Source organism: Xyrauchen texanus, chromosome 6 (assembly GCF_025860055.1).
Source record: "Xyrauchen texanus isolate HMW12.3.18 chromosome 6, RBS_HiC_50CHRs, whole genome shotgun sequence".
NCBI classification, from domain to species: domain Eukaryota; kingdom Metazoa; phylum Chordata; class Actinopteri; order Cypriniformes; family Catostomidae; genus Xyrauchen; species Xyrauchen texanus.
In genome coordinates this window covers 37,815,783-37,835,298 of record NC_068281.1, presented here as the reverse complement: position 1 = coordinate 37,835,298, position 19,516 = coordinate 37,815,783, and the positions used below count along the sequence as shown (strand labels likewise).

At 39.4% G+C, this 19,516-nt stretch overlaps 1 protein-coding gene across 1 annotated transcript; it reads right to left on the bottom strand.

Moving 5' to 3' along the window:
• Positions 1 to 1,029: 1,029 nt before the first annotated feature.
• On the bottom strand, positions 1,030 to 17,536 carry LOC127645480 (phosphoglucomutase-1-like). Its single transcript, XM_052129117.1, has 12 exons — positions 17,219 to 17,536; positions 13,561 to 13,723; positions 13,290 to 13,436; positions 13,070 to 13,195; positions 11,275 to 11,465; positions 8,942 to 9,096; positions 8,722 to 8,837; positions 8,481 to 8,616; positions 8,171 to 8,354; positions 7,594 to 7,728; positions 5,696 to 7,446; positions 1,030 to 1,081 (listed from the first exon to the last, which is right to left on the bottom strand). The coding sequence occupies exons 1-11, from the start codon at positions 17,474 to 17,476 to the stop codon at positions 7,357 to 7,359; spliced, it is 1,701 nt and encodes a 566-aa protein (XP_051985077.1). The 5' UTR covers positions 17,477 to 17,536; the 3' UTR covers positions 1,030 to 1,081; positions 5,696 to 7,356.
• Between the last annotated feature and the right edge of the window lie 1,980 nt (positions 17,537 to 19,516).

Genomic DNA, 19,516 nt, shown 5'->3' with positions numbered 1-19,516 from the left:
TTCCGAACAGAAACATGAATCTGGGAGGTCTGCAATTCTAGTGGGATTCACATAACAGGTTATTGTGATGGACACTTAGATGAGATCTCTGAAAGAATACAATGAGTAATCTGAAGGAGATTTCACCTGATGATATATGCTGCATATAGATCCTTCTCATGTTTTCTACCCGTGTTCGTTTCTTTTTGGCCACTTTCTTTGGAAGCTTCTGAATAGGGTTGAAGCTAAAAAAAACCAAGGTATTTTAATGACCTTTAAACTTAAAATAATAGACAGTGTTTTCATTATAGGGACATTTAAAATTTTAAAAACTAAAGTACATTATATCAATTGTGTAATTTATAATTGATCCATAATGCCAATTCAAATTTAAAGTATGACCATTTTGCAATGTGATTCTTCTACTAAAGTTCATGATAGCAGAATTTTGCTGTCAGCAAAAGTGAGATCAGCATTTCTCTATGATTTATTTAGTTTAAATAAAAGGGGGGATTTGACCAATTAATTTGATTGATGGCATTACCTGTTATAATTAAAGACAAAGACAGAGATAATTTCATAGAGATTGTTTGGCAGAATATAATTTTTTTATTTTTAAGTGATAACCAGTGTACAAATGTAGAAAAATAAGACCCTTAATGGATAGATTGATGTTATCATGCTAGTTTGTGGGCAAGTTCCACTCAAAACATACAAAGAGAGGAATTTCTAGCCAATGTAATATTTTAGAGAAGAGCAAAACTAGAAAAATGTATATTCAATAAAGGAATTTCCATAATTTTGTCCATGACATTTCTTTTGGTCATGGAAAGGTCACCTTACCAGACCTAAAAAACAATTACAGTTTTAAATTTCCCTGATATTTACAGGTTTTTCATGACCATGGGAACCCTGAAATGAGCAAAGTACCAATCCCAAGGCCTCAAGTTGACATCATGATGAGTAATTTTGGACAAATATGTAATAATTGGAAACACTGGACTGTAGTTCTTTAAACCAACTCACCTGTCATGCTGTGCTTGAACAAGATCTTCTGTCTCACTGCCAGCTGGCCCATAATATTTGAGGAATTCATCCAAAGCTACAATAAAGAATATCAATGATTGATAGTGGACATCTCTTCATCTGAACATATCTTAAAGAGTTCACTCTCGCTCATTGCTACTGTATGTAATATATTCTTCCAAATTAATTTGTGATTGCAAGGAATGCCTGAGATAAAGGCAACATGATCACACGCAGAGGTGGATAGAGTAGCCAAATACTGTACTCAAGTAAAAGTACAATTAATTCAAAAACATAATTACTCAAGCAGAAGAAAAAGTACTAACATAAATAATTACTTGAGTAAGAGTAAGAAAATATCCAATTAAAATATTACTCAAGTAGTGAGTAACTCGTTACTTTCACAAATGACATAATAGACATTTACTCCCCTATATTCCATTACATAATGCACATTTAACATGTATTACAGAATTATTATTAATGGACATTCTGTCATCATTTACCATCATGTTGTTCCAAACCCGTATGACTTTCTTTCTTCCATGCAACACAATAAGGTGATATTAGACAGAATGTTTGCCTGAGTCACTATTTACTTTCAGTGAATATGTATACTTACTCATCTTTCTTCTGTGCATGACTTCCTTTCTTCTGCAGAACACAAATTCAGATTTTTTAAATAATATTTTAGCTCTGTAGGACAACATTTGATGTTCCAAAAAGCACATAAAGGCAGTATAAAATTAATCCATAAGACTCCAGTGGTTTAATCCATATCTTCTGAAGTGATATGATAGTTGTGGGTGAAAAACAGATATTTGTCATTTTTTGCTAGACAGCAGGGGGCGACATATGCAGGGGCCCACATATGCAGAGAAGAATGTGAATCACCAAAAACACAAGAAGAATGTGAAAGTGATCTGTTTCTCATCCACACCTATCTCATCACTTCTGAAGATACTGATTTAACCACTGGAGTCTTAAGGATTACTTTTATGCTGACTTATGTTTGTTTGTTTAGCTTAAAAATGTTGCCACCCTTTCACTTGCATTGTATGGACTTACAGAGCTGAGGAATTCCTCTAAAAATCTTCATTTGAGTTCAGCAGATGAAAGAAAGTCATACACATCTGGGTTGCATGAGGGTGATTAAATAATGAGAATTGTAATTATTTTTGTGATCTATCACTTTAAGGGCTCTTCTTAATTTTGTCAATAAGAAGAGAGGTTTGGAAACATTTCTAGTAATTATTACATTGAAAATGTCCCACAAGGACATTATATATAGTGCTGAAATATAAACCAAAGCAAGATCATGCTTTATTAATGCCTTCTTTTGCTATTTCATAGCTTTTAATGTCCTGTTTGGATTCTTATTTCAGTGTAGTTACAGTTTTCAGTGTCGTAAGTATTTAGATCATTAGTTCTGTACAGCAGTACAGCTGCTCTCTAAATGCAGAGTACACAACCTACGTTGGGCACCAAACCTGATCATGGAACACTCACTGTGTCTGAAACCGACCCTATCCATTATATAGTGCACTATTTCGAGTTTTCGCTATTTTGTAGGAGAGTCTGAATTCTGAGTGTGCCACTCCTTCCCTACTTTTGTTCACTAATTCTTATCCACAATGCACTCTAATTTCAAGTGTACATTCAAGTACACTCGATGACGGTTAATTTCCCACAATCCACCAAGAGGAAGATATACGAGCTAGGAGTTTACTGCTTCCTTCACTTCTACAATATTTTGTTTCATACTGAATGTAGTAAATTACTTTTGACAAATCATTACTTAATTAAAATAACATACGTTTCATTAATTAATATATTATTTAATAAGAATAACAAGTAAGGCTCAAGTATTTAAAAATTTCATATGTGACTTTGTTTCTGTGACAGCCCCAGAGCTCCGACACTCGCGTCCGAATTCACTCATTTCGTTCACTTACTGCTGAGATATAGTGCACTAACATTCACTATATAGGAAATATTGAATGAGTGATCGATTGCGGACACGGCCACCCTCGTTGCCACGATCGCCTCGTGCTCTACATCTCACACGCGTGCCCCACACACCTCTATTATTTTGTTCCCTGTGTGGAGCGAAGAAAGTGTTTCACTTTGAAGAGTTTGACGCTGCTGCACTGATGACTTGATTGACAGTGAAGTGGGAGCGTCTCATCACACGCAGCTGTGAACCTCCGCTCTTGAAAAAGTCCCATTCAATAATCTCTCAATAAATTACACATTCATTAAAATTAAACCCAGTAATGTAACGACAGTAACGCCACACATTGTAAAGAAGTAAACGTAAAAAGAAAATCATTAGAAATTGACTTGAGTGAGAGTAAAAATTACCCACTTTTAAAACTACTCTAAAAGTAATATTTTCCCCCAAAAATTTACTCAAGTAAATGTAACAGAGTAAATGTAACGCGTTACTACCCACCTCTGATCTCATGGGAAGCCTGCATGTTGTTTCCGAGAAATGGCCACATTATGTTGATTCACTGACAAGCACCATCTCCTATCAGACATTTTAGCATCACTCCAATGTGTTTAAATTCACTTGTGGTGCGACCTGAAGCACGCTGTGTCAGCAGCGTGGAAGACCAGGGTTTGGATACTATGTTAAAACCAGGAAGTAATCGCGTTCACATAATCAGTGACAAGCGTGATTAGGAATTCATCCTTTTAATGTTTAATTTTTACTCCACTGATGTTTAGATTTAGGGCAGTGTTTCACATTTCACAGACTCATTTTAGCAAAAGAAAAGTCAACCTACAGTTTCTAATTTTACTGTAGCAAGGGTATTACATTTTCAAACATCTTTTTTTAACTATGGGTTAAGGCCATTTTAAAATAAATCGCACATAATATTGAAAGGAGATTTTGCGAGGGCTTGAAACGCAAAGTTACAGTGCTTTAAGCGCGTGCAGAAGTGGAGTTACAGCAAACAGCAAGGGATCTGCTCAGACAGATCCCTGGATTTCGCTTTCGAATCCCAAGGCGTGCTGAGTGACTCCAGCCAGGTCTCCTAAGCAACCAAATTAGCCCGGTTGCTAGGGTGAGTAGAGTCACGTTGGGTTAACCTCCTTGTGATCGCTATAATGTGGTTGGGTCTTGGTGGGGCGCATGGTGAGTTGTGTGTGGATGTTGCGGTGGATAGCGTGAAGCCTCCACATGCACTATATCGTAGCGGTAACGTGCTAAACAAGCCACGTGATAAGATACGAGGGTTGACGGTCTTAGACACGGAGGCAACTGAGATTCGTCCTCCGCCACCCGGATTGAGGCGAGTCACTACACCACCCCGAGGACTTAGAGCACATTGGGAATTGGGCATTCCAAATTGGAAGATTGCCTACTTTGAAAACTCTTAAAAGATCAATCAACAATATTTGTGTTTGAGTACAATTTTTTACATTTTATTTTACATGTGTTACATACTGTATAGAACATTAGAATGTCTATTGTAGCTCAGAACAGATATTAATTATTATATGGGGATTTAGCCTTCCCTAGAGATTTAAAATAAAGTCAAAACAGAATGGACATTTTAACCATAGAATGGACCAATGTTACTCATTTGTTTCCTAGCACAATTTTCTGGCATGTCATTGGACGGATGAAAATTATGAACAAAAATGCTAAAGTTTACTGTCAAAAAAATGAAATCTTTCTCTAACCGTGTCATTGCGTTGCAACTCTCACTGAAGTGGGAGAGAGATTAAGCTGCTGCGATACACTAGCATGGTAAGAGAGAAAAAGCATGAAGGAATCAGGTTCAGAGGTAGGGAAATAATATTTTGGAGCACCTGTGACCGTTTCCCTAATTTATTACAAATAAAACTCATTGCGATAATTACACACATATGATATTTGAAAATAACACATTTTTATTTCAGTCGTATTGGGGAAAAAAAGAGGCTGGAGTTTAAAAGTCTTAAAAGTTCTGAGACCATATTTTATCATCCAAAATAATTGATCTCATAGTATCTTATTTATGCCATCATGAGCTGCTTTTGTTGCAACAAATAGAAATGAATAAAATTCATAATAAATTCATGCATATATTTGTAATTAAAATAATTTCATCCTAAAAAATAAAGTGTATTGATTTTAGAGTTTTAGGAGATTTGAGAGCATTTTAACATCCAAAGTTATTTAATTCAGCATTATGTCAACTCGATCTGCTTTGATGAACAGGTTAGAATTTATTTAAATATATAGCCTTATTAATACATTGTACAGCAATCAATTCACACATGACATTTGTTACAAATATTTTATTAGACAATGAAAATAAAGTGCTTAGAGCCTCTGCACAACAGGATACCCGTCAAATGAATGCACATTGTATCGCAGCTTCAGGTGTTTAAATAGCTATGTTATAATGAGAGCGATCTATTTTTATTTATTTTTTTGAAAACTTTGATGCTGACATTATTCAGACGAACAGATTCTGATGCAAGCTTTTGGCTATTGGTGCAATAGGAGCATAAGACAACGATTGGGTGGGCCTGAATGCCAATGGGTGGCACCAGCCCACCCAGGCCAACTCATGGCTATGCTAGTGAACCCAGAATTATTACATTTTTAACCTTGGGTTAACATTTTCAAGAATGTAAAACCCATATGTTGATGTTTAGTGGCTCTTCCGGTATAATTAAAAGTACTTACATTCTCTTCTCGTCAGAAGCTCTGGGCTAGTGGTGGCAATCTTCATCCACATGTTGAGATACTCCTCAAAGGCAATCCTACATACACGCCTTGTAAAAAAATAAAAAAGATGAACCAGTGAGTATTAACACCGACTACTCCCCCTGGAGTCACAAGTTTGAATCCAGGGCATGCTGAGTGACACCAGTCATGTCTCCTAAGCAACTAAATTGGCCCGGTTGCTAGGGTGGGTAGAGTCACATGGGGTAACCTCCTTGTGGTAGCTATAATATGGTTCTCGCTCTCGGTGGGGTGCCTGGTGGGTTGTGCGCGGATGCCGCGGAGAATAGCGTGAAGCCTCCACATGCGCAAGGTCTCCGCGGTAACACGCTCAACAAGCCACGTGATAAGATACGCGGATTGACGGTCTCAGACGCGGAGTCAACTGAGATTTGTCCTCCGCCACCCGGACTGAGGCGAGTCACTACACCACTGCGAGGACCTAGACCGCATTGGGAATTGGCCATTCCAAATTGGATAAAATCAAAAAAGAAAAAAGAAACAGAACATGAAAATACAGAGATAATGTGAAGACAGAGTTATGGTCTTGCCTCTTCTCCAAATCCCGTCCCACACCTGCAACAGCATCTGTAACGGCAAGTGCAAAAATCATGCCTAATGTGTTATAGTGCACTCTGATGAGAATGTAAGCATGTTAAAGATGGGGTTGGTAATTCATCATAAGGTTTACTCTCCAGCTCTATTTTGTTCCTCATGTGTTTCATAAAGACTTGTGTTGATGCAGCAGAGGACAGCATGTCAGATGCTTCCCTGGTCACTGATGATTTCATTTTTCAGTTTGAACAAAAGGAAAGTTTGCTTATAAAAAGCATTTGTTGGGATGTGAAAAACATCCAGGTCTAGTCTTCTGTCTGCTTTTACCTTTCGCTTCCACTTTTTACAATACAGTAAGCTGCAGGAGAACGTTTCTTGGTTTGCCATTATTATATCACTAATAACATTTTAATCCCTTAGTTTATGGTACGCATTATTTGAATTAAATACAACCTGTGAGTATCGCTATAGGTAAATATTATTTATTTAGACTTTAAATAATATTTTTTTTAAATATTTTTATAAAACAATATAATATTATGACAAGTCGACAATGCCTTTATGAGGACATAGAAAACCCTAATTCATAATAATAATCAATAATTTGCTCCCTTTATCTCAGACAGAGCTGGAATAGCACAACTGAATATAAAAATACATTTCCTCCTCATTTTTACAATTCGCAAGTTACCTCTCTTTGAGAGCTGCGTCTCATTTCACAACAATTTCTGTCGCGATATACCAGTTTGTTGTTAGTCAAATGAATCTCGTTGTTGGGCAGCGAATGTATCCAACATTCGTGAATGGTTGCCTCATAAATATTTAATAAGCCATGGTGGCGTTGCTTGGTAACCATCTAGGAAGTAGCCTACTGGAGCATCCAAGTACGTTGCGTAATTAATATTCAAAAGGCATTTGATGTTTGGGACGCTAGGGATTTTGCGCGAGAGCGCCTGTTACTTTATCGTTATCTGACATGGCAAAAAAGCTGTAATATTTTTCCCCATTGAAAGTAGTTTATTTAAAAAAACAAAACAAATGTAAATATAAAGTGGCATTCAATGTAATCATGTAATAACAGTAGGACCGCTTCGCCCGGTTCTTTCATGTATGTGTGAAAGCTGCAGTGCAATGGTGACGAGCTCCGCGAGCGCCACCTGTGACAGAAAGAAAACAAATCAACTTACTCTTGACATTTACTGTGCATTTGGAATTTTATAGAGCAAGTAGGACTTACTTCCTTAAGATAAAGATATCATTTAGAATATAAAGTTAGACAAACATAAAATTCAGTCTTGCTTTACCTGCGGGTCCTGAAAGATCTTGTTTATGTCTTTCTCGTAACTGTCGATATACAGATGAACCGTGACTCCGAAACTGTCGGTCCCACCGAGACGAAAAATTATGCGTGAACCTCCTTTAAAAATTATCCGCAGGCCCTAGAGGGAAAGTATCCAGATGTTATATATATATATATATATATATATATATATATATATATATATATATATATATATATATAGGAATTTACCTATATATATATGCATGAAGAATGGTAATCGCCAAAAACAAAAGAGGAAGAATGTGAACATGAAAATGAAAGTGGAGATTTATAGTAGAAAAGGACTTATATGTTGATCTGTTTCTCAACCAAATTTATCATATCTCTTCAGAAGACATGGATTTGATCACTGGAGACTTATGGTTTACTTTTATGCTGCCTTTATGAGCATCAAAGTTCTGGATGAATCTAAAAATCTTAATTTGTGTTCTGCAGATGGAAGAAAGCCAAACACATCTGGGATGGCATGAGGGTGCGTAAATGATTAGATAATTTTTGAGTGAACTATCCTTTATGGCGAATCTACAGTAGAGTATCACCTGGTTCCTTGATATGGTTCCATCCACAGGATCACTGTACTCAAAATTATCTGCTGTCTCCACTTGGTATTTCTTTTCCCCCACAGTAAACACTTGCTTGATGAATGCTTTGTCTGAAATCATCAGCTCAAGATCTAACATCATCTCCACGGCTGCATCTAAATCCACCTCTTCATAATCAAATCTGTCAGGTACAAATACTGTAAATATCAATCTATTTAATCGAATGTCTGAGTGTAGACGTAGAAGACAGACCATTAATGTTCACCAGAAACAATTCATCTTTCTTTTACAAATACAGATAATCCACCTGGTGTAGTAGTTCCTCCCATAGGTTCTCCAGTGTTCGGTCATAATGTCTTCTACACTTTGCCTTCTCGTTGCTAGGATAGAAAGCCATGCTAACACAGCCCAAAGCCCGTCCTTTTCACGTATATGGTCTGAACCTATGAAGAGGACAGCATTAATCATTTTTAATTGTAATTATAATAATGATAGAAATATTTTTAAAGTTATATTTGAAAATTCCTATTAACTTCATCTGTTCATACCTGCGCCAAAACTTTCCTCCCCACAGAGTGAAAGACGACCCGCATCCATCAGGCTCCCAAAAAACTTCCATCCGGTTGGCGTCTCATGTAGCTGGATCTTGGTAGCTTTGGCCACCCTGCAAAGCATAGCATAGTAAATAAACGGCAGATGATCCTGTAATGTGCACATAGATTTAATTAAAAAAAATTCACTGTGAAACGTTCTAGAAATTATATTCACATGTCAAGAGCTGCACTGGTGGGCATACTCCTAGCAAAGCCTCTTACTCCTGTGTGCTGGAAGTAGGGGATGCAGAAAATGTTTGCAGCGATGACAGCAACTGAGTCTGAGGGGTTAACAAAGAAGCCATGCTTCCCAAGAATCATGTAACGGTCCTAGAAATAGAGTGACTGGGTCAGCCTGGGATCAAGAAAATGTTATGCTGACTGTCACTTGAGCACTTTGACTTAAGGAGTATGTCTCAATCCACTCCCTAGTTAGTCAATCCTACAATAGTAAGTACACCACCAAGGTTGTTAGCCATTTGTAAAGGCCCTGCATACTTCCTACAAAATCGGAGAACAAACAGGTGTGATGTCATTTAGAACAAAATCTGTACAAAAAGGTGTTTTTGAGTCCAATTCGGTGGTTCATAACAGCTCGACAAGGCGAAATTTCAGGAAAACTTCTTAACAGCTGCTAAACACCTTACTGCCATTGGTCCACGCCATCAGTAGGTGCGACCTGGAGCTCCACCCACTTTGAGGCCGACAGCTAATTCCTGTTCAGTCAGTTAAGATCAGTCAACATGAACACACCGGCATGCAGAGATATGATAGTTCACATAAGAACATTTTTCAAGAACATGTCATGTGATTTTTTGTTTAATTAGTCTACAAAAGGAATCAAATCTCCTAAAATACTCCAAAGTGCCCATTCACTCTTTTTTTATATGCTGCTTTACTCATGTGCCTTCTGCAGCCGTAAGCCATTCACACATCTGACCAAATTAATTAAGTCCCTATCTTATTATCATTCTTTTGTCTGTATTCTATCCATTACCACTCTTTTTTGCACCCATCTTTGCAGTAGTATCAGTGTCATCATAAACTACAATTACAGAGTGTAACCAGCGCATATTATGGCCACATATTATATCATATGGCGTGTTAGCGCATTAGCACCTCAAATGCAGAAAGAAAAATTACACATTATCTTTGCATGTAAAGTACTTTAAATCATTAAGTTGTTACAACTGATTCTTTTACTGGTTTTGAGTAAATTCTTCTCATAGAATGAGGCATGATAACACATTTTAATGTCATATTAGTTGGTTTTACATGTTGTCTTGAGCATCCCCTAAATATGAAAATCCTCTCATCATTTACTCACCCTCATGCCATCCCAGATGTATGTGACTTTCTTCTGCAGAACACAAATGAGGATTTTTAAAATCTGTTGGTCCATACAATGCAAGTGAATGGGTGCCAAAATTTTGAAGCTCCAAAATCCACATAAGGACAATATACATGTAATCCAGATGACTTCTGAAGCAATATGATAGGTGTGGGTGAGAAACAGATCAATATTATCCTTTTCTTTCACTTTTACTTTCTCCTTTTTTTGGTGATTCACATTCTTTGTGCATATTGCCCCCTACTGGGCAGGGAGGAGAATTTATGACAAAAATGACTTAAAAATTTATTTGTTTCTCATCCACACCTATCATATCATGTCTGAACACATGGTTTGAACCACTGGAGTCATATGGATTACTTTTATGCTCCCTTTATGTGGATTTTGGAGCTTCAAAATGTTGGCACCCATTCAGTTACATTGTGAGGACCTTCAGAGCTAAAATGTTCTTCTAAAAATCTTAATTTTTGTTCTGCAGAAGAAAGAAAGTCATTCATATGTGGGATGCCAGTAGGCTGAGTAAATCATAAGAGAATTAAAATTTTTGGATGAACTATTCCTTTAATGTTTGCAAACAGTTTGTCATTGTTCAGCTGTATTAAAATTATTTTTACCTCTGAACGAAGAAGAACTTCTCTGTAAGTGTTCGTTGGCCTTAAAGCTGTTCCACTGTTAAAACTGCCCCAATGCACTGAAATGTTTGTTCTTTTAAAATTCCCAGAATGCAGCATTAAAACATGTAAGCATCGGATGTTCAAAATATTCACTTACCAGAAATATCGTCATGCCGTCTTCAATCTCTACAGTCATCAGAAATAGAGGACTAGCTAGAGGACTTTTAAAATGGCTGTGTACTTTTCAACAACAATACTTTTAAATTACAATGAATGCCTGTTAAACAAAACAAATTATATCTTTACAAAAAGATATCTGAAATGGTGTCATAAAATACAGGTTAATTTCATGCACAAGCTTGAAAGGTTAACTTGATCAAGACCCTTGCTAGTGCATGAATTCATGTTAACAATATGGTGATTCATTTTGTAGGAAACTAGGGAGTTTAATGAGACATGCCCAAGGCCAAAAGTCATAGCAACGTTGATCTTCAAAGATCGATGCAATATCAATACTAAATAAGGAAACATCTCAACACCTACACCATCACCATCAAAAGCAGCTCCAAAGTCGTACAGTCCAGTCCTCATTGTCTCAACAAGGTCAGCAGCATTGGTCAAGTTGGGGTCTGGGTGACGACCCCCAAAGTTCTCCAGAGGTACACAGTTAATGGCTGAATTTGCAGGAGAGCCCAGCTCCTCACACAGGATCTTCTTCATATACGGTCCAACCACTACAGAACCATTGTAAAGAGTTAGAGTGTCAGCATCATCAATGTGATACCAATCTCATATTGCATCACTACCAAAATCTACATATATATGATTTGCAATGAGTCCTAAAGTATCGTTCCATTTCCTTTTGGAACATTTTGAAACAAACAAATAATGTGTTTATGGTAATGCAGTTACTGTAGAACATAATTATGTGGGGCAAAGAATAGCAACAGGAAGAATTCACACTTTCAAAAGTATAGCAACAGGAGAAAAACATTTTAGCATTAGACTATAGTGTGATAAAATTGCTCGCTAAACTTATCAACATCATGTCATCACTCATGTCACATAAAAACAAGTTCATATGATCCACTCAGAATAGTAGTTCCACTGCTAAAATAGTAGTCCCTCACCCTCTTGCTATCCCAGATGTGTATGAATTTCTTTCTTCTGCAGAACACAATTGAAGATTTTTAGAAGAATAACTTAGCTCTGTTGCTCCATACAATGCAGTGAATGGTGAATGATGACCAAAATTTTAAGCTCCAAAAAGCATATAAAGGCATTATAAAAGTAAACTATACAACTCCAGTGGTTTAATACATGTCTTCAGAAGAAATATGATAGGTGTGGGTGTGAAACTTATCCCTATTTAAGTAATTTTTTTTACTATAAAAATGTACACTTCTATGCACGATCACTAGAGAAACGATATCTTCCGTTTTTTAACAATTCAGAATCAAATTCTTTGTGCATATTGCCACCTACTGGGCAGGGAGGAGAAACAAAAAAAGGGAGGAACAAAGGAGAGAAAAATAATAAATATATTATATTTGCCCAGTAGGTAGCGATGTGCATGAAGAACGTGAATAGGCAAAAAACAGAAGAGGGAGGCCACTCATGAACGTGCATAGGGCTGTTTAAAAATTTGATTTATAGTAAAAATAAATAAAAAAAGGACTTAAACATCGATCTGTTTCTTACCCACACTTGTCATGTTGCTTCTGAAGACATACATTTAACCACTGGTTAAATGAGTTTTATGGATTACTTTTATGCTGCCTTTATGTGCTTTTGGGAGCTTCAGAGTTTTGGTCAGTATTCACTTGCATTGCATGAAGCAACACCGTTGAGATATTCTTCTAAAAATCTGAATTTGTGATCAGCAGAAGAAAGAAAGTCAAACACATCTTGGACGGCATGAGGGTGAGTAAATAATAAGATAATTTTCATATTTGGATGAACTTTACATTTAACTTGTTTTGTACCTAGAACTTTCCTTTAATTTCAGGGGACTCATCTACAGTATGTGCTATGGTGTCACTCCTTGAAAGAGGAAACCAGTGGTTGGTTTTAGTGTTGTGTCAGATGGCCCATCTTAATCATTTAGATCACCACATATTGAATATATGGAAACTGTATCTTAAACAGAGGCAGATCAGCCTAAACTCATCCCCAACCAGTTGGCACACATGGAAGCGTCGTTGGCCCATTACATAGATGCAGCTGCTACTAATTTAGTTTTTCTCCTCATTATGTGTAAAATTAACTGCTGTTCTTTCTGTGTAATAACTCAGCCATGGAGGTAACTCAATGGCAGTGACAAAATAGGATTCCTCACCTCCATGCATGGCATCTAAACGGATTTGTATATGGTTGTCTCCAGACAGTAGCTCCTTCAGAACAGCAAAGTCAAAGATGTTCCTCAGAGAGTTAGCATAGGATTCAACTGGGTCCACAATTTCTACTGCATGACAAAATAATGATGGAGAATCATTATATTGCACTTGACTGAATCCAAATTACTTCTAAACGAATGCTCAGCAGGTAAAATGTTTCACCTGTAAAAGGTTTAAATTTGTTCTCTAGGTCGAAGATTTGCTTGCCAATTGTTCCCAAATCCAGCCTGAGATCAGGACAAATGGCATATTCCTCTATTGTTCTGCTCATTTGGAAGATTTTGTTTGTGACAGCCTGTGGGGCTGGACCTACAGTATATTGAAGATTTACAACAATAACTCTGGTAAAGCATTTCCATAACAACTCAGATTATGTTATAAGATTGGGGTCTTCCTCATTGCATTTGTCTCCATATTATCTCAGATATTATACCTGCTTTAGCAGTATTGAATTTGATGCCAAAGTCTCCGTCAGGACCTCCAGGGTTGTGACTGGCTGTAAGGATAATTCCACCGATAGCTTTCATCTTTCTGATTACACAAGACACAGCTGGTGTCGACATGATGCCATTCTGACCAATCACAAGACGTCCGACCTAAGATTTTTGTGCAGATGTACACAGAGAAATAAATAAATGTAGTAGCGGCACCATCGAATGAAACATAAATGTAATGATTTTAAACTAAAACATATTAGTATGGTCTAATCTACAAATTGTCACATATTCCCTGTTTTTTGTCTTGTCTTTTATGTTGAAATTCTGGTTTAGTTCCTGTTTCCTGTTAGTTTTGTAGTATTTGATAAGAAGGTTTTCTTTTGATTATTTCCTTAGGTGTTCCTCGTTCCCTTGTTTGCCCCTGTGTATTTAAGCCCTGGTTTTCCCTGTTTCCTTTGTCAGTCTGTGCATGTTTTGTTTGATGCTATGTGCTTGGTTCCCTGTGTTTTGGTTTTCGTTATATTCTGAGATAGTTTGCTTATTCTTTGTTAATAAAGCTGCGTTTAGATCCTCATTCCTCGTCTGCCTCGTCACAGAAAGACTGACTCTCCAAAATGGATCTAGCAGCGTTCTTTGTCCAGTTGAGCCAAGCGAACTTACGAATTAATGAATACTCTCGTCTGTTTAGCACCATTGCCAGATACACTGGATTTGCCGATTCCCACTTGAAGTTCCTGCATCAGATCGGCCTCTTAGCTCACGAGTGGAAGGAGTTGCCGGAGACCGGTGATTACACGTGGGAGGAATATGTGGAGTTAGTTTTGGAGACATTCACTTCAGAGGAACCTCCTCTCTCAACCCAAGGTCCGGTTTCCGAGTCTTCCACGCCACCCATGTCATATCACAGCAATGCCTCCGCTTGCTCAACACCATGTCACGGTAAAACCTCAGCCTGCTCCATGCCATACCACAGCCCAGCCTCCCATGTCCCTTGTTTCCAAGTGAAATTATCATCCACTTATGTCTGTGCATAGGACCATGAAGACCCCTACCTCACAAATGGCCAGTGCCCACACCTGCCACGGCCAACGAGCCAGCGCCAAGCCTGCCATGACCAACAAGCCAGCACCTGCACCTACCACGACCAACAAGCCAGTGGCCACAAATGCTATGGCCAACGAGCCAATGCCCACGCCTGCCACAGAAGCCTGGAAGCCTCGTCCGACCCAGAGGCAGCCAGTGGGTCATGCCAGCCTCGACCCAGAGCCAGCATTGCCTACTTTGGCCATCCGGAGGAGGAGGAGGAGAAGAAGAAAGGCTTCTGTTCCTCAGTCTCTGCCTGTACTCTCTTCCACGGCTACACCCCCAGAGCCTTCCGCCTGCTCCCCCAGAGGCTATTTCTCCCGTGGCTCCACCCACTCCCCCTGGGACAATTCCTCCCACGGCTCCACCCGCTCCCCCAGAGACAATTCCGCCAGCGGCTCCGCCCGCTACCCAGAGACTCCTACTTCTGCGGTTCCGTCTGCCTTAACAGTGCCGCCTCCTATAACGGCTCCACCGCTTGACCCTGTGTCGGCCCTGCGGCCACTTCCCAGACCTCCTGACACAGTCCCTGTCCTGCTGCCGCCTCCCAGGCCTCCTGACCCTGTCTCAGCCCAGCAGCCGTCTCCCAGGCCTCCTGACCCAGTCCCTGTCCTGCGGCCACCTCCCAGGCCTCCTGACCCAGTCCCTGTCCTGCGGCCACCTCCCAGGCCTCCTGACCCTGTCTCGGCCCTGCGGCCACCTCCCAGGCCTCCTGACCCTGCCTCTGCCAAGCTGCTGCCTCCCAGGCCTCCTGACCCTGCCTCGACCCTGCGGCCGCCTCCCAGGCCTCCTGACCCAGCCCCTGTCTTACGGCCGCCTCCCAGGCCTCCTGACCCGGTCTCGGCACTGCGGCCGCCTCCCAGGCCTCCTGACCCGGTCTCTGCCCTGAAGCCGCCTCCCAGGCCTCCTAACCTGGTCCCCACCATCTTCTTAGTCTCCTGGCCACCCGCCTGATCTACTCTAGTCTCCTGGCCATCCGCTGGATCTGCTCTGGACCTCTTGGTCTCATGGCCATCCCCCGGATCTGCTCTGGTCTCCTTGGTCTCCTGGCCGTCCGCCTGATCTGCTCTGTTCTCCTTGGTCTACTGGCCATCCCCAGGATCTGCTCTGGTCTCCTTGGTCTCCTGGCCATCCGCTGGATCTGCTCTTGTCCCCTTGGTCTCATGGCCATCCCCCGGATCTGCTCTGGTCTCCTGGCCATCCGCCGGATCTGCTCTGGTCTCCTGGCCATCCGCCAGATCTACTCTGGTCCCCTTGGTCGCCTGGCCCTCCGCCTGTTCTGCTCTGGTCTCCTTGGTCCTCACTCCCTCCAGCCCTACCTCGATCTCAAACCTCTCTGTCTTTGCTATGTTCCTCTGCTCTCCTTGCCCCCTTGAACTGCCTGCTTGCCCTTGTGCCCCCTAACCACCTTTTTTCACCCACAATCCATGAACAATATGTTTTTTGTGTGGAGCGTCTGGAATCCACTCCTTAAACGGGGGGCTCTGTCACATATTCCCTGTTTTTTGTCTGGTCTATTATGTTGAAATTCTTGTTTAGTTCCTGTTAGTTTTGTAGTCCTTTTGTAGTTTAATTTTTTTATTGGTTTTCTTCTGATTATTTTCTTAGGGGTTCCCTTGTTTGCCCCTGAGTATTTAATCCATGGTTTTCCCTGTTTTCTTTGTCAGTTTTTGCATGTTTTGATTGATGCTCTGTGCTTGGTTCCCTGTGTTTTGGTTTTCTATATTCTGAGTTAGTTTGCTTATTCTTTGTTAATATAGCTGCATTTAGATCCTCATTCCTCACCTGCCTTGTCACAATTATAATGAGCACTTGTATAGAAAAAACAAAACATGAGACTTGTGAGACAACATGAGACTAAATAGACTTTTGATTGCACATATAGTATCAGACTTGAGGCCAAAGCTGTACAAGTTTTAAAAATAGAGCAGAGTGGTAATAATTTTCACAAGAAGTGTCACCAGATTAACTATAGTAACTTCACTCAGTTGTCCAGCATGCTCTTTCCACCTGTGCCAGATCTAATTTGCAAATTTAGAAATGCATTTAAAGGCTGTGACCATTTTTAATTTGCTCATAATATGCCCTAAATATATGCACTTCCTTCCAACTGTGTCAAGAATTAATGTCTTTTGTGGCAAATTTGGAACTGGATCAAGGTCAGCAACAAACCAAGAGAACATACTATACATCCATTTGATGTTATGTTATCGTGCTGGATTGTGTTTCCCAAAAGCATCGTAAGCTTAAATTAGATTGTAGAGACCATTGGCACTAATGGTTTCTACAATCTATTAGGCTTACGATGCTTTTGGGAAACGCAGACCTACTTAGTTTAAAAGTATCATCCATTAGAGTTTAACTATTTCTTGCCATCAAACTACAGGAATATTGATCCAAACAATTGAAAGTCTCAAGTAACAAGAGATACAGCGCAGAAGTTTCTAGACATCTGGGATCAGCGACAGGTGTCTACAATGATAACCTGGGCACTGGGCAAGTAAAGCATACAGAACTTAGAGAAACTCAGTATGCCTCAGATGCAGAAAACATAAAGATCTCACAACTGACCCCGTTAGCTGCAGCCATCTGCACTATGACCTGAATGGCAGTCGAATTGAAGTAGCGTCCATCTCCACCCACCACCATGGTGGAGCCCTGCCGGTCCCGCAGGTCAATGGAGGAGAAGATACATTGAATGTAGTTGTGCAGATAGTTCTTTTTAGACTGGAAAACTTGGACCTTCTTCCTCAAACCACTAGTTCCAGGCCTCTGGTCGGGATACGGAGCAGTTGGCAAAGTCAACACTTGTAAGGGACTATCGGTCATTGCTCCAAACAGTTGAGGAAAGGAAGAAGAATGCAGAAGAACTTGTTATTGTGTGTCTTCTCTCTGAGGAGAGAGAGAGAGAGAGACTGGGAATGTAAAAGGAGGAGGAAAGCCTTATGCCCTTACGGCCCTCCAGAGACTTGGATTGAGGCAGTTAACAGGCTAAAAATAAACATGGCAGGGGCAGATGGTAACTGAAGATTGTTCCTCGCACATGTGCATGGGCATCACTGTCAGACTTGCTTGCCCCCAGAGGCCTGTTACTGCAGATGCATAAGATGGCAAGCGAATCCGAATCCATCTACTCTATTTGCCCAGCCATTTACTCAGTTGCTAAATAGAGCTGATGCTAAGTGAATAAGCCTTTTTCACATATAGTGTGTATCCCCAAGGATCATTCAAGGCCCGAGAGGATAATGGCATACAAGCCACAAAGTATGATAACTAGAAGGGGTTTGGGGCAGTTGATGGTGTTGGGTTTCAATCATGCTGGGTCTAATGGGGGCCTAGATTTGTTGTACTAGATCAATGTCGCTGCCTCCCATCCACCCCTGACACGCAGGTGCTTTACCAAAGATCGCAACCTGGAACCGGCTCTGGTTTTGATATTTCTAGCAAATGCACATGCTTTCTGGCTGGTGTCTTAAATGGCTTCAGAATTTATAGATTAAAATAAGACCCAAAACAATTTTTTATTTCAAGACTAGGGCCACTGGAAATAGCTAAAAAAGAAAGTATATCCCATTCGTACAGTAGGTGTTATATGTAGAGTTTATTGCAATTACTTGCAATGTGCAACAGATGGCATTGTTGCATAGTTGTTACATCAAGCTCAACTTTGTGTTTGTATTTTTACATAAGTTTGTGTAATTTGACATACTTTATGCTAGTGTACTTTTCACATACTTATGCTTTAATAAATTGCTCCATTATGAGTGTTTACCCTTATTTGAGGACAGATGAATATTCATATTTTCAACAAAAGTTATCAGAAGACCAGCAAACTCTCTATAATCAACAGAAATATGTATTTAATAAAAGCATAATTCAGAATTTAATGTTAATCGAATGTAATAGTCAATAGAAAATATTTGTTGCAGTACTTCAAAAATAGCAAATGTGACAAATTCTGTGCAACTGTATTTATGCATGACATCTTGAAGTCAATGTGACTCATTTAAACACTCTCAAAATATGAGGCTAAATGAGAGGTTTCCTCGTTGGACATTTGGACAAGTTACAGTGTAATTAAGATGATTGGTGGAGAAACTGAATCATGTGTATGGAGTTCAGTGCACCTACTCTTTGTTTAAGTGTCCCATGATTACTTTTTCATAATTCATGCTTATTATGAACATACTGATTTATACTTAAGAACAATATGAGACCCGGCACAAAAACTTTTTCATGTCGATTAAAGGGATAGTTCACCTAAAACACTAAAAGAGATGTTCGGCAGAATGTTAGCCTAAGTCACCATTCACTGTCATTGTATGGAAAGAGATGCATTGAATGTAAATGGTAACTGAGGCTAACATTGTAATGTTTTCCTTTGTGTTGGACAGATGAAATTAAGTCATATGGGTCTGGAACAATTTCAGGGTGGCGATGACACAATATTTGGGTGATCAGTCGCTATAAAATGTTACTAAAAACAAAAAACCTAAAAAGGTAGTTAGAACGGAGATACTTTTTTTTTTTCATCATGACTGTGTGTTGGAGCTCTGATAACATTAGCAGCAGCAGCATACTGTGTTTAACAGTTTTTGTGAGATGACTAATGGAGATTTTTGAGGCCTTGAAGCTGGTAGTTCCTCTGCCAGGTTTCCAGACCTTTTGGCTGAATTTAACTTAAAATTATATTCATTTTTATCCCATATTATAATTTTCACAAAAAGTAGTTAAATATCTAAAAAATAGATTATCTAATAAAAATCTAATGGTATAGTACCTGTGTAGTCTTGGCCACAGATAGGATAATTGTTTTTATCATTGTGGTCTTTGGTGGAGAACCTTAGTCCAGTGTGTTCATCCATAGCA

Bases quoted from the DNA above. Each gene is read 5' to 3' on its own strand.
- LOC127645480 (XM_052129117.1), bottom strand. From the start codon at position 17,476: ATGACCGATAGTCCCTTACAAGTGTTGACTTTGCCAACTGCTCCGTAT. The intron at 13,437-13,560 runs GTATAATATCTG...AATATACTGTAG, and splicing joins ATTCAATACTGCTAAAGCAG to GTCCAGCCCCACAGGCTGTC. The intron at 9,097-11,274 runs GTAGGTGTTGAG...CTCTATTTCTAG, and splicing joins CTGCTTTTGATGGTGATGGT to GACCGTTACATGATTCTTGG.